This window comes from Panulirus ornatus, chromosome 21, assembly GCF_036320965.1.
Source record: "Panulirus ornatus isolate Po-2019 chromosome 21, ASM3632096v1, whole genome shotgun sequence".
Lineage (NCBI taxonomy): Eukaryota > Metazoa > Arthropoda > Malacostraca > Decapoda > Palinuridae > Panulirus > Panulirus ornatus.
Genome location: NC_092244.1, coordinates 20,022,614 through 20,037,669, shown reverse-complemented (window position 1 = coordinate 20,037,669; position 15,056 = coordinate 20,022,614). Strand labels below are relative to the sequence as shown.

The window sequence follows — 15,056 nt, the reverse complement described above, 5'->3', positions numbered from 1 at the left end:
TGCCTCGCAACCAAATAACATTGTCGGAACCACTATTCCTTCAAACATACCCATTTTTGCTCTCTGAGATAACATTCTCACCTTCCACACATTCTTCAACACTCCCAGTATCTTCACCCCCTCCCCCATCCTGTGACTTACTTCTCCTTCCATGGTTCCATCTGCTGCTAAATCCACTCCCAGATATCTAAAACCCTTCACTTTCTCCAGCTTTTCTCCATTCAAACTTACCTCCCAATTGACTTGTCCCTCGACCCTAATGAACCTAACAACCTTGCTCTTATTCACATTTACTCTCAGCTTTCTTCTTTCATACACTTTACCAAACTCAGTCACCAGCTTCTGCAGTTTCTCACCCGAATCAGCCACCAGCGTTGTAGCGTCAGCGAACAACAACTGGCACTTCCTAAGCCCTCTCATCCACAGCAGACTGCATACTTGCCCCTCTCTCCAAAACTCTTGCATTCACCTCCCTAACAACCCCATCCATAAACAAATTAAACAACCATGGAGACATCACGCACCCCTGCCACAAACCGACATTCACTGGAAATCAATCACTTTCCCCTCTTCCTACTCATACACATGCCTTACATCCTTGATAAAAACTTCCACTGCTTCTAGCACCTTACCTCCCACACCATATACTCTTAATATCTTCCACAGAGCATCTTTATCAACTCTATCATGTGCCTTCTCTAGATCCATAAATGTTACATACAAATCCATCTCTTTTTCTAAGTATTTCTCACATACATTCCTCAAAGCAAACACCTGATCAACACATCCTCTACCACTTCTGAAACCACAGTGCTCTTCCCCAATCTGATGCTCTGTACATGTCTTCACCCTCTCGGTCAATACCCTCCCATATAACTTCTCAGGAATACTCAACAAACAAACTTATACCTCTGTAATTTGAACACTCACCTTTATCCCCTATGGCTATGTACAATGACACTTTACATGCATTCTGCCAATCCTCAGGCACTTCACCATGATCCATTATTTGCTTATTATTTATTTATTTTGCTTTGTCACTGTCTCCTGCGTTAGCAAGGTAGCGCAAGGAAACAGACAAAAGAATGGCCCAACCCACCCACATACACATGTATATATATATATACACGTCCACACATGCAAATATACATACCTATACATCTCAACGTATTATTTATTTATTTATTTTGCTTTGTCGCTGTCTCCCGCGCCTGCGAGGCAGCACAAGGAAACAGACGAAAGAAATGGCCCAACCCATCCCCACACACATGCACACACACAGACATATACATATATACATATGCACATAATTCATACTGTCTGCCTTTATTCATTCCTGTTGCCATCCCACCACACATGAAATAATAACCCCCTCCCCGCATGTGCGCGAGGTAATGCTAGGAAAAGACAACAAAGGCCACATTCATTCACACTCAGTCTCTAGTTGTCATGTAATAATGCACCGAAACCACAGCTCCCTTTCCATATCCAGGCCCCACAGAACTTTCCATGGTTTACCCCAGACGCTTCACATGCCCTGGTTCAATCCATTGACAGCACGTCAACCCTGGTATACCACATCATTCCAATTCACTCTATTCCTTGCAAGCCTTTCACCCTCCTGCATGTCCAGGCCCCGATCACTCAAAATCTTTTTCACTCCATCTTTCCATATCCAATTTGGTCTCCCACTTCTCCTCGTTCCCTCCATCTCTGACACATATATCCTCTAGGTCAATCTTTCCTCACTCATTCTCTCCATGTGACCAAATCATTTCAAAACACCCTCTTCTGCTCTCTCACCACACTCTTTTTATTACCACACATCTCTCTTACTCTTTCATTACTTACTCTATCAAACCACCTCACACCACATATTGTCCTTAAACATCTCATTTCCAACACATCCACCCTCCTCCGCACACCTCTATCTATAGCCCACACCTCGCAACCATATAACATTGTTGGAACCACTATTCCTTCAAACATACCCATTTTTGCTTTGCGAGATAATGTTCTCGACTTCCACACATTCTTCAACGCTCCCAGAACTTTCGCCCCATCCCCGGCCCTATGATTCACTTCTGCTTCCATGGTTCCATCCGCTGCCAAATCCACTCCCAGATATCTAAAACACTTCACTTCCTCCAGTTTTTCTCCATTCAAACTTACCTCCCAATTGACTTGTCCCTAAACCCTACTGTACCTAATAACCTTGCTCTCATTTACATTTGCTCTCAGCTTTCTTCTTTCACACACTTTACCAAACTCAGTCACCAGCTTCTGCAGTTTCTCACACGAATCAGTCACCAGCGCAGTATCATCAGCGAACAACAACTGACTCACTTCCCAAGCTCTCTCATCCACAACAGACTGTGTACTTGCCCCTCTTTCTAAAACTCTTGCATTCACCTCCCTAACAACCCCATCCATACATACATTGAATATCCTCACCAACCAGTCAACAAGTCACCAATTTTTTAATAAATTCCACTGCAATACCATACAAACCCGCCGCCTTGCTGTATTTCATCTTCCGCAAAGCTTTCAATATCTCTTTTCTGTTTACCAAATCATTCTCCCTGACCCTCTCACTTCACACACCACCTCGACCAAAATACCCTATATCTGCCACTCTATCATCACACATTCAACAAACCTTCAAAATACTCACTCCATTTCCCTCTCACTTCTCTACTATTTGTTATTACCTCCCCATTTGCCCCCTTCACCGATGTTCCCATTTGTTCTCTTGTCTTAAGCACTTTATTTACCTCCTTCCAAAACATCTTTTTATTTTCCCTAAAATTTAATGATACTCTCTCACCCCAACTCTCATTTGCCCTCTTTTTCACCTCTTGCATCTTTCTCTTGACCTCTTGCCTCTTTCTTTCATACATCTCCAAGTCATTTGCACTACTTCCCTGCAAAAATTGTCCAAATGCCTCTCTCTTCCCTTTCACTAACAATCTTACTTCTTCATCCAACCACTCACTACCCTCTCTAATCTGCCCACTTCCCACCTTTCTCATGCCACAGGCATCTTTTGCACAAGCCATCACTGCTCCCCTAAATACATCCCATTCCTCTCCCACTCCCCTTACGTCATTTGCTCTCTCCTTTTCCATTCTGCACTCAATCTTTCCAGGTACTTCCTCACACAAGTCTTCTTTCCAAGCTCACTTACTCTCACTATTCTCTTCACCCCAACATTCGCTCTTCTTTTCTGAAAACCTCTACATATCTTCACCTTCGCTCCACAAGATAATGGTCAGACATCTCCCCAGTTGCCCCTCTCAGCACATCAACATCCACAAGTCTCTCTTTCACATGCCTATCAATCAACACGTAATCCAATAACGCTCTCTGGCCATCTCTCCTAATTACATAAGTATACTTGGCCATCTCTCCTAATTACATAAGTATACTTATGTTTTTTTTTTTTTTTTCTTTTTTGCTTTGTCGCTGTCTCCCGCGTTTGCGAGGCAGCGCAAGGAAACAGACGAAAGAAATGGCCCAACCCACCCCCATACTCATGCCTTGATTCAAATCCACTGACAGCATGTCAACCCCGGTATACCACATCGATCCAATTCACTCTATTCTTTGCCCTCCTTTCACCCTCCTGCATGTTCAGGCCCCGATCACACAAAATCTTTTTCACTCCATCTTTCCACCTCCAATTTGGTCTCCCTCTTCACCTCGTTCCCTCCACCTCCGACACATATATCCTCTTGGTCAATCTTTCCTCACTCATTCTCTCCATGTGACCAAACCATTTCAAAACACCCTCTTCTGCTCTCTCAACCACGCTCTTTTTATTTCCACACATCTCTCTTACCCTTACATTACTTACTCGATCAAACCACCTCACACCACACATTGTCCTCAAACATCTAATTTCCAGCACATCCATCCTCCTGCGCACAACTCTATCCATAGTCCACGCCTCGCAACCATACAACATTGTTGGAACCACTATTCCTTCAAACATACCCATTTTTGCTTTCCGAGATAATGTTCTCGACTTCCACACATTCTTCAAGGCTCCCAGAATTTTCGCCCCCTCCCCCACCCTATGATCCGCTTCCATGGTTCCATCCGCTGCCAGATCCACTCCCAGATATCTAAAACACTTCACGTCCTCCAGTTTTTCTCCATTCAAACTCACCTCCCAATTCAATTGACCCTCAACCCTACTGTACCTAATAACCTTACTCTTATTCACATTTACTCTTAACTTTCTTCTTTCACACACTTTACCAAACTCAGTCACCAGCTTCTGCAGTTTCTTACATGAATCAGCCACCAGCGCTGTATCATCAGCGAACAACAACTGACTCACTTCCCAAGCTCTCTCATCCCCAACAGACTTCATACTTGCCCCTCTTTCCAAAACTCTTGCATTCACCTCCCTAACAACCCCATCCATAAACAAATTAAACAACCATGGAGACATCACACACCCCTGCCGCAAACCTACATTCACTGAGAACCAATCACTTTCCTCTCTTCCTACACGTACACATGCCTTACATCCTCGATAAAAACTTTTCACTGCTTCTAACAACTTGCCTCCCACACCATATATTCTTAATACCTTCCACAGAGCATCTCTATCAACTCTATCATATGCCTTCTCCAGATCCATAAATGCTACATACAAATCCATTTGCTTTTCTAAGTATTTCTCACATACATTCTTCAAAGCAAACACCTGATCCACACATCCTCTACCACTTCTGAAAACACACTGCTCTTCCCCAATCTGATGCTCTGTACATGCCTTCACCCTCTCAATCAATACCCTCCCATATAATTTACCAGGAATACTCAACAAACTTATACCTCTGTAATTTGAGCACTCACTCTTATCCCCTTTGCCTTTATACAATGGCACTATGCACGCATTCCGCCAATCCTCAGGCACCTCACCATGAGTCATACATACATTAAATAGCCTTACCAACCAGTCAACAATACAGTCACCCCCTTTTTTAATAAATTCCACTGCAATACCATCCAAACCTGCTGCCTTGCTGGCTTTCACCTTCCGCAAAGCTTTTACTACCTCTTCTCTGTTTACCAACTCATTTTCCCTAACCCTCGCACTTTGCACACCACCTCGACCAAAACACCCTATATCTGCCACTCTATCATCAAACACATTCAACAAACCTTCAAAATACTCACTCCATCTCCTTCTCACATCACCACTACTTGTTATCACCTCCCCATTTGCGCCCTTCACTGAAGTTCCCATTTGCTCCCTTGTCTTACGCACTTTATTTACCTCCTTCCAGAACATCTTTTTATTCTCCCTAAAATTTAATGATACTCTCTCACCCCAACTCTCATTTGCCCTTTTTTTCACCTCTTCCACCTTTCTCTTGACCTCCTGTCTCTTTCTTTTATACGTCTCCCACTCAATTTCATTTTTTCCCTGCAAAAATCATCCAAATGCCTCTCTCTTCTCTTTCACTAATACTCTTACTTCTTCATCCCACCACTCACTACCCTTTGTAATCAACCCACCTCCCACTCTTCTCATGCCACAAGCATCTTTTGCGCAATCCATCACTGATTCCCTAAATACATCCCATTCCTCCCCCGCTCCCCTTACTTCCATTGTTCTCACCTTTTTCCATTCTGTACTCAGTCTCTCCTGGTACTTCCTCACACAAGTCTCCTTCCCAAGCTCACTTACTCTCACCACCCTCTTCACCCCAACATTCTCTCTTCTTTTCTGAAAACCCATACAAATCTTCACCTTAGCCTCCACAAGATAATGTTCAGACATCCCTCCAGTTGCACCTCTCAGCACATTAACATCCAAAAGTCTCTCTTTCGCGCGCCTGTCAATTAACACGTAATCCAATAACGCTCTCTGGCCATCTCTCCTACTTACATAAGTATACTTATGTATATCTCGCTTTTTAAACCAGGTATTCCCAATCATCAGTCCTTTTTCAGCACATAAATCTACAAGCTCTTCACCATTTCCATTTACAACACTGAACACCCCATGTATACCAATTATTCCCTCAACTGCCACATTACTCACCTTTGCATTCAAATCACCCAACACTATAACCCGGTCTCGTGCATCAAAACCACTAACACACTCATTCAGCTGCTCCCAAAACACTTGCCTCTCATGATCTTTCTTCTCATGCCCAGGTGCATATGCACCAATAATCACCCATCTCTCTCCATCAACTTTCAGTTTTACCCATATTAATCGAGAATTTACTTTCTTACATTCTATCACATACTTCCACAACTCCTGTTTCAGGAGTACTGCTACTCCTTCCCTTGCTCTTGTCCTCTCACTAACCCCTGACTTTACTCCCAAGACATTCCCAAACCACTCTTCCCCTTTACCCTTGAGCTTCGTTTCACTCAGAGCCAAAACATCCAGGTTCCTTTCCTCAAACATACTACCTATCTCTCCTTTTTTCACATCTTGGTTATATCCACACACATTTAGGCACCCCAATCTGAGCCTTCGAGGAGGATGAGCACTCCCCGCGTGACTCCTTCTTCTGTTTCCCATTTTAGAAAGTTAAAAAAAAAAAAAAAAAAAATACAAGGAGGGGAGGATTTCCGGCCCCCCGCTCCCGTCCCCTCCAGTCGCTTTCTACGACACGCAAGGTATACTTATGTATATCTCTCTTTTTAAACCAGGTATTCCCAATCACCTGTCCATTTTCAGCACACAAATCTACAAGCTCTTCACCATTTCCATTTATAACACTGAACATCCCATGTACATCAATTATACCCTGAACTGCCACATTACTTGCCTTTACATTCAAATCACCCATCACTATAACTCGGTCTCGTGCACTCACTCAGCTGCTCCCAAAACACTTGCCTCTCATAATCTTTCTTCTCATGACCAGGTGCATATCAATCCAGAGTTTACTTTCTTACACTGTATCACATACTCCTACAACTCCTGCTTCAGGAGTAGTGCTACTCCTTCCTTTGCTCTTGTCCCCTCACCAACCCCTGACTTTACTCCCAAGACATTCGCAAACTACTCTTCCCCTTTACCCTTGAGCTTCGTTTCACTCAGAGCCAAAACATTCAGGTTCCTTTCCTCAAACATACTACCTATCTCTCCTTTTTTCTCATACTGCATGAATATCCTTTAAAAGCATAATATTTCAAAACTTTTGGTTCACTGAGGTTGGCAACACTTTGGACATTCAATATGAGTCCTAAGATTTTTCCACTCACAACAGTTATTAAACTCTTCAGAACTGGCACAATCAGAATTTATACCCCTAAAGATATATCATTCTGGGAGTTCCTTCACACTTCTCCCCTACTCTTTTACTTACTTGTACAAAAGTGACCTTCTGGAATGTAGGTCCCTCTAAAATCCTGAATATAAGTTTACAGTCGAGGGAGCTTTTCTCCTCTGAAGGAGTGTGTGTGTGTGTGTGTGTGTGTGTGTGTGTGTGTGTGTGTGTGTGTGTGTGTGTGGGGCTTCTATTTGCAAGTTAGAGGGAGAAAATTTTACTCACATTGCACCATCCCTTAATCTTAAGGATGTATCAAGGCTCTACTTCACACACTAACATATGATCTTTCCACTCCCAACTGTTACTAAACTCCTGAAACTGGCACAATCAGAATGTATATCCCTAAAGACATATCATTCTGGGAGTCTCTTCACAGCCCTCCAGTCCTTTTACTTACTTGTACAAAACTGATCTGCTGGAATGTAGGTCCCTCTAAAATCTTGAATATAAGTTTGCAGTCAAGGAAGCTCTTCTACTTGCAAATTAGAGGGAGAAAGTTTCACTCACATTGCACCATCCCTTAACCTTATATATGTATCAAGTCTTTACTACACACATGCACTCCAGCCTATGTCTGGTGCCCATTTATCAATCAGCCCCAAGGGGAAAATGAACACCTGAGTTTGGTGTGGGCTGACAACCATCCCCTGGATTCAAACCCATGTGGGTCCAATCCTGGCTTGGCCCAATCTAATTTATGGTCAGTAACATTAACACCACACTATGGAAGTCCATGTGTAATTACCTACACAGAAGTCCCTTACCAACCACTGGGGTTATGTTCCTGCATGACTCAGTGGTTGGCAAGGTAAAGGGCTCAAGGAAATTGGGGGTTAGTGGAGCAATCCTTGAACTATGTACCTTAAGTCCCATAATGAACATTTGAGGAATAAAAATAAGCATGTTTTACTTCAAAAACAATATGATTATTCCCTGAAAGAACAAAGAAATAAAGATCAAAACTCTAAAGTAGTAGTATGATGACTTTACGTCACCAATGATGCCAAGCATCTGTATTCTCACAAAGCGACCAGCCAGCTATGTTGCACAAAGGCTACCTTCACACACACCCTCACAACATTTCCTGGTTTTGACACTCCTCATGCGTTTCCCTAGAAATGGTGATTTACCTGGCTGAGCCACAAGCAGCCTGCAGCCACTTGACACTCATCCAATGAATGGATAAAATTTTGGCAATGGAAAACCATGGATCAAAATGTGATGCCTTGGTCGGAAAAATGATTGGCAAAACCATGGTAGGCAAGGGAACTCTGTTTATTTGAATTTCTTTCTCTCTCTCTCTCTCTCTCCACTTGGTCTACCATGTTTGATGAATCCTGTCTTGCTTTTAAGTTTTTGCCTGCCTAAGTAACTCCTGGCAAGATGCTACCACAGCACACATAATAGGTAGGGGACATCCTCTTGTCTTGATTATAGCCACCAATTTGTCTTTAGGTATTGAAGTTGCATCTGGCAATTTCATAGCCTCTAATAATCTTTTAATCACCACTACTTCTTTCTCTCCCTTTTCCTTTCTTGCTGTTGTCCATCACTTTACGTGTAAGTGCAATGGTTTTGTTTTATCAACCTCTGTGTTTATGGCCTTCTCTAAAACCTACCTTTTTTGCTAACAAGCAATGATCTAGCATACTCTGCTCTTTTCTCAACTTATCATTTACTGTGCCATAAACTTTCCTGACTGATCCCTCCTCAACAGTGGATATTATCATTTCCCTGGGCTCCTCTGTTCCACTGAGGAGTCCCAGAAACTACTCCTTTTCCCCCTTCCAGCCCAATATAGCTTGTGTTCTGGACAATCCTCTTAGTCAACATTTTTCAGTACATCTAGAACAGTTCCTTTCAACTTTTCCTATTCTTTAATCATTCTACCTTCTTTTCCTTTTGTTATGTACCCTCTGATCTCCTTCACCTAATGTGAGTCTGTGTTCATGATCTTTTACTCAATTCTTTAATTCTTACAGTTCCTCTCTTATTTCATGACACCCTTTATGATTGTTGACTTTATTCCTAGGCTGTTAACTTCAAAACTTGCTTTTCATTAATTTCTCACAACTTCTGTGATGGCTCCTCCTTCATCTCTCTCTCTTGTCTCTTCCTTGCAGATCTTTTTATAACTGATCTGTCTTGGTACATCCCCTAATTCAACCCCAGTCATTTCTCGAAGTCAGTGTGGAATAAAAAGCTTACCTATGAACATACCTAAAATACTGGTGAGACTGTTTTTTTTTTCTAATCATGCATTCCATGAAGATGGGAAAGTGGCAACTGGGGTTAAGGAGGTAAGGACAGGCTCACTGTTCTCACATACACTAGCACTGTCTGCAAGCAAGTTCAAATGACTAATAACTGGCAAGTATGCTCACCCATGTGTTCTGAAAGGAGTAAAGTCTATTTCAGTTACTTATCACTGCATTACACATGCATGAATAAAGCAGGAACAGATCAATAAGTTGTGTGACCATCATCGTGTTGTGGAGGCTCAGGAGCATTGTCAAATGGCAGGGTTCCCAAAAACTGTAAATTGTTCTACTATTCAATAACTACTCTGCCCACCTGGATGCAGAAGCAGTAGTGATGCACAGTGTTTTCATATACATCTGTCCCAAAACTGCATCTCCCTGATTCAGCCCATGGATCAAGGAATTATTTGTAGTATGAAATGCTTATCCCTGGGGATAGGGGAGAAAGAATACTTCCCATGCATTCCTCACTTGTCGTAGGAGGTGACTAAAGGGGACAGAAGTGGGGAGCTGGAAACCCTCTCCTCCTTCTATTTTAACTTTCTAAATGGGGAAACAGAAAAAGGAGTCACGCGGGGAGTGCTCATCCTCCTTGAAGGCTCAGACTGGGGTGTCTGAATGTGTGTGGATGTAACCAAGATGAGAAAAAAGGAGAGACAGGTAGTATGTTTGAGGAAAGGAACCTAGATGTTTTGGCATTGAGTGAAATGAAGCTCAAGGGTAAAGGGGAAGAGTGGTTTGGGAATGTCTTGGGAGTAAAGTCAGGGGTTAGTGAGAGGACAAGAGAAAGGGAAGGAGTAGAACTACTGAAACAGGATTGGTGGAGTATGTGATAATGTAAGAAAGTAAACTCTAGATTGATATGGGTAAAACTGAAAGTGGATGGAGAGAGATGGGTGATTATTGGTGCATATGCACCTGGGCATGAGAAGAAAGATCATGAGAGGCAAATGTTTTGGGAGCACCTGAGTGAGTGTGTTAGTAGTTTTGATGCACGAGACCGGGTTATAGTGATGGGTGACTAATGAGTAATGTGGCAGTTGAGGGAAAAATTGGTGTACATGGGGTGTTTAGTGTTGTAAATGGAAATGGTGAAGAGCTTGTAGATTTATGTGCTGAAAAAGGATTGGTGATTGGGAATACCTGGTTTAAAAAGCGAGATATACATAAATATACATATGTAAGTAGGAGGGATGGCAAGAGAGTGTTATTGGATTACGTGTTAATTGACAGGCACGCGAAAGAGAGACTTTTGCATGTTAATGTGCTGAGAGGTGCAACTGGAGGGATGTCTGATAATTATCTTGTGGAGGCAAAGGTGAAGATTTGTAGAGGTTTTCAGAAAAGAAGAGAGAATGTTGGGGTGAAAAGAGTGGTGAGAGTAAGTGAGCTTGGGAAGGAGACGTGTGAGGAAGTACCAGGAGAGACTCAGTACAGAATGGTAAAAGGTGAGGACATAAGGGGAGTGGGGGAGGAATGGGATGTATCTAGGGAAGCAGTGATGGCTTGCGCAAAAGATGCTTGTGGCATGAGAAGCTTGGGAGGTGGGCAGATTAGAAAGGGTAGTGAGTGGAGGGATGAAGAAGTAAGATTCCTAGTGAAAGAGAAGAGAGAGGCATTTGGACATTTTTTGCAAGGAAATAATGCAAATGACTGGGAGATGTATAAAAGAAAGAGGCAGGAGGTCAAGAGAAAGGTGCAAGAGGTGAAAAAGAGGGCAAATGAGAGTTGGGGTGAGAGAGTATCATCAAATTTTAGGGAGAATAAAAAAATGTTTTGGAAGAAGGTAAATAAAGTGCGTAAGACAAGGGAACAAATGGGAACTTCAGTGAAAGGAAATGATAAGGAGATGATGATAAGTAGTGGTGATGTGAGAAGGAGATGGAGTGAGTATTTTAAGGGTTTGTTGAATGTGTTTGATGATAGAGTGGTAGATATAAGGTGTTTTGGTAGAGGTGGTGTGCATAGTGAGAAGGTTAGGGAAAATTATTTGGTAAACAGAGAAGAGGTGGTAAAAGCTTTGCGGAAAATGAAAGCCGGCAAGGCAGCAGGTTTGGATGGTATTGCAGTGGAATTTATTATTGTTGGCTGGTTGGTAAGGTTGTTCAATGTATGTATGTCTCATGGTGAGGTGCCTGAGGATTGGCGGAAAGCTTGCATAGTGCCATTGTACAAAGGCAAAGGGGATAAAAGTGAGTGCTCAAATTACAGAAGTATAAGTTTGTTGAGTATTCCTGGGAAATTATATGGGAGGGTATTGATTGAGAGGGTGAAGACATGTACAGAGCATCAGATTGAGGAACAGCAGTGTGGTTTCAGAATTAGTAGAGGATGTGTGGATCAGGTGTTTGCTTTGAAGAATGTATGTGAAAAATACTTAGAAAAGCAAATGGATTTGTATGTAGCATTTATGGATCTGGAGAAGGCATATGATAGAGTTGATAGAGATGCTCTGTGGAAGGAATTAAGAATATATGGTGTGGGAGGCAAGTTGTGAGAAGCAGTGAAAAGTTTTTATCGAGGATGTAAGGCATGAGTGCGTGTGGGAAGAGAGGAAGGTGATTGGTTCTCAGTGAATGTAGGTTTGCGGCAGGGGTGTGTGATGTCTCCATGGTTGTCTAATTTGTTTATGGATGGGGTTGTTAGGGAGGTGAATGCAAGAGTTTTGAAAAGAGAGGCAAGTATGCAGTCTGTTGTTCGCTGATGGTACAGCGCTAGTGGCTGATCCATGTGAGAAACTGCAGAAGCTGGTGACTGAGTTTGGTAAAGTGTGTGAAAGAAGAAAGCTGAGAGTAAATGTGAATAAGAGCAAGGTTATTAGGTACAGCAGGGTTGAGGAACAAGTAAATTGGGAGGTAACTTTGAATGGAGAAAAACTGGAGGAAGTGTAGTGTTTCAGATATCTGGGAGTGGATTTGGCAGCGGATGGAACCATGGAAGCGGAAGTGAATCATAGGGTGGGGGAGGGAGCGAAAGTTCTGGGAGCGTTGAAGTATGTGTGGAAGTCAAGAACATTATCTCAGAAAGCAAAAATGGGTATGTTTGAAGGAATAGTGGTTCCAACAATGTCATATGGTTGTGAGGTGTGGGCTATGGATAGAGTTGTGCAGAGGAGAGTGGATGTGCTGGAAATGAGATGTTTGAGGACAATATGTGGTGTGAGGTGGTTTGATAGAGTAAGTAATAATAGGGTAAGAGAAATGTGTGGTAATAAAAAGAGTGTGGTTGAAAGAGCAGAAGAGGGTGTTTTGAAATGGTTTGGTCACATGGAGAGAATGAGTGAGGAGAGATTGACAAAGAGGATATGTGTGTCAGAGGTGGAGGGAACGAGGAGAAGTGGGAGACCAAACTGGAGGTGGAAAGATGGAGTGAAAAAGATTTTGAGTGATCAGGGCCTGAACATGCTGGAGGGTGAAAGGCGTGCAAGGAATAGAGTGAATTGGAACGATGTGGTATTCCGGGGTCAATGTGCTGTCAATGGACTGAACCAGGGCATGTGAAGCATCTGGGGTAAACCATGGAAAGTTCTGTGGGGCCTGGATGTGGAAAGGGAGGTGTGGTTTTGGTGCATTATTACATGACAGCTAGAGAATGAGTGTGAACAAATGTGGCCTTTATTGTCTTTTCCTAGCACTACCCCACGCACATGATGGGGGAGGGGGTTGTTATTTCATGTGTGGCGGGGTGGCGATGGGAAAGAATAAAAGCAGACAGTAAGAATTATGTACATGTGTATATATGTATATGTCTGTGTGTGTATATATATGTATACGTTGAGATGTATAGGTACATATATTTGCGTGTGTGGACGTGTATGTATATACATGTGTATGTGGGTGGGTTGGGCCATTCCTTCGTCTGTTTCCTTGCGCTACCTTGCTAATGCGGGAGACAGCGACAAAGCAAAATAACAAATAAATAAATGAAGTGCTTCCAAAGGAATCATTTCTGGTCTCAATTGGTAAGTTAATACCTGTTGCAGGTGAAAATGACTTTCAGAAAGCAGTTCACTATCAAGGATAATATCTGGGCATGGCACAGTCATGGGATGCAGTGACACTGACTATACAGAAGAATGTTTGCCATAACCTATGCCATGTTTGATGAGTGAGAATACCAAAGATATTGAATGGCTTATCATTTCTTGTGAGAAATCTCAGGCAAAAGAACTGTTAGGGTACTCTTAGGGGATGGATACCAATACAGAGGTGACCCACAACTTGTCTAAGGATGTTACCATTAACAGGATGCATTATAATAGTCAAGTGCCTGAGGTGTGTCAGATGACAAAGAAACCATTTCATTGGTGATGAAGCTCCCTCAAAAGAACACTGATGAGAGTGATACTAATAGTGAAATTTGTCACTATGTTGGTTTTCTCACAACTGCAATCAGATGAAGCCTACCTGACTGAGATGCAGTGTTCCCAACTCACTGAAAATAGGAGATTCGAACAGGCACTGCCCAGATCCAGTTTGCCCAGTGCTGAAAACTTGTCTGGACTGATTTCATACAAAGTGGATAATGAGTGTGGTCGTTCCAAAATCATAGATTAGAAAAAATAGCCCTTTCACTACTTTGTGTAAAAGAGTCCCTCAATAATTTCACAGCAGAGGGACATAATGGTACAAATTATGACTTTCTGAATTAAACAGGTCATTCTGACCCTAATGTTAGACAGATCTGACATGAAGTTATGTTATACAATGCTTCTGGCTGACCAACTAATTAGGTAACACTATTGGTCTGATTAACCATTTGAACAAGAATTTGCTGCCCAACAGAATAAGAAAGTGAATACAAATTTACTATTGTTAGCATGGTAACTATCTGGTTCATACACAAACACAGTGATGGAGGAAGAATATTTTCCACTAGATCCTTCGCAAATCTTTGAAAATTCCCATCTGGTTTACTAGTTTCTTCAAGGATAAACAAAATGTTCAAAATACTTACCAGCCTGGTTATACAAGGATAAACAAAATGTTCAAAATACTTACCAGCCTGGTTATACATTGTTATTGCTTCATTGTACATGCCACCCTTAATATAAAACTTTTCTGCCTTCTTGAGATCATTCAGTGAAGCAAAATGATTACCCAACTTCATCAAGTGTGGCTGCAGGGCTTCATCATCATCTATGACCTGAAAAACAAAGTCATTTACACCAGGTCCAAGGTGAAAGAATGACTAAAGTATCATATATAAATTTCTTTATACTGCAAAAAAATAAATCGATAATCTACTATGCTACTAACATTTGATTACTAATCCATCATGTATTAACCAATGAAAATCAATCATTTTGAAGCTAAAGTTTCAGAATTTGCTATCAAGTCTTCAATGCAAATCTGTGGGGGTTGACCACGGTACTTGATGAAGATACTCTACCGATCCAAATTTTTAAAAGGCATGGGCTGACCATAACATATTCTTCTGTCCTGCTGATGCAACCCACCAAAACTTAATAATTCTGTCTCCA

General features: G+C 42.1%; 1 protein-coding gene across 1 annotated transcript in view; it reads right to left on the bottom strand.

The window, feature by feature from the left end:
• Oseg2 (intraflagellar transport protein Oseg2) overlaps positions 1-15,056 on the bottom strand; it is a 560,852-nt gene that overhangs the window by 197,190 nt on the left and 348,606 nt on the right. The window contains exon 18 of the mRNA XM_071675913.1: positions 14,575-14,719. Within this exon, the coding sequence (XP_071532014.1) occupies positions 14,575-14,719 (145 nt within the window). The remainder of the gene's footprint in view (positions 1-14,574; positions 14,720-15,056) is intronic.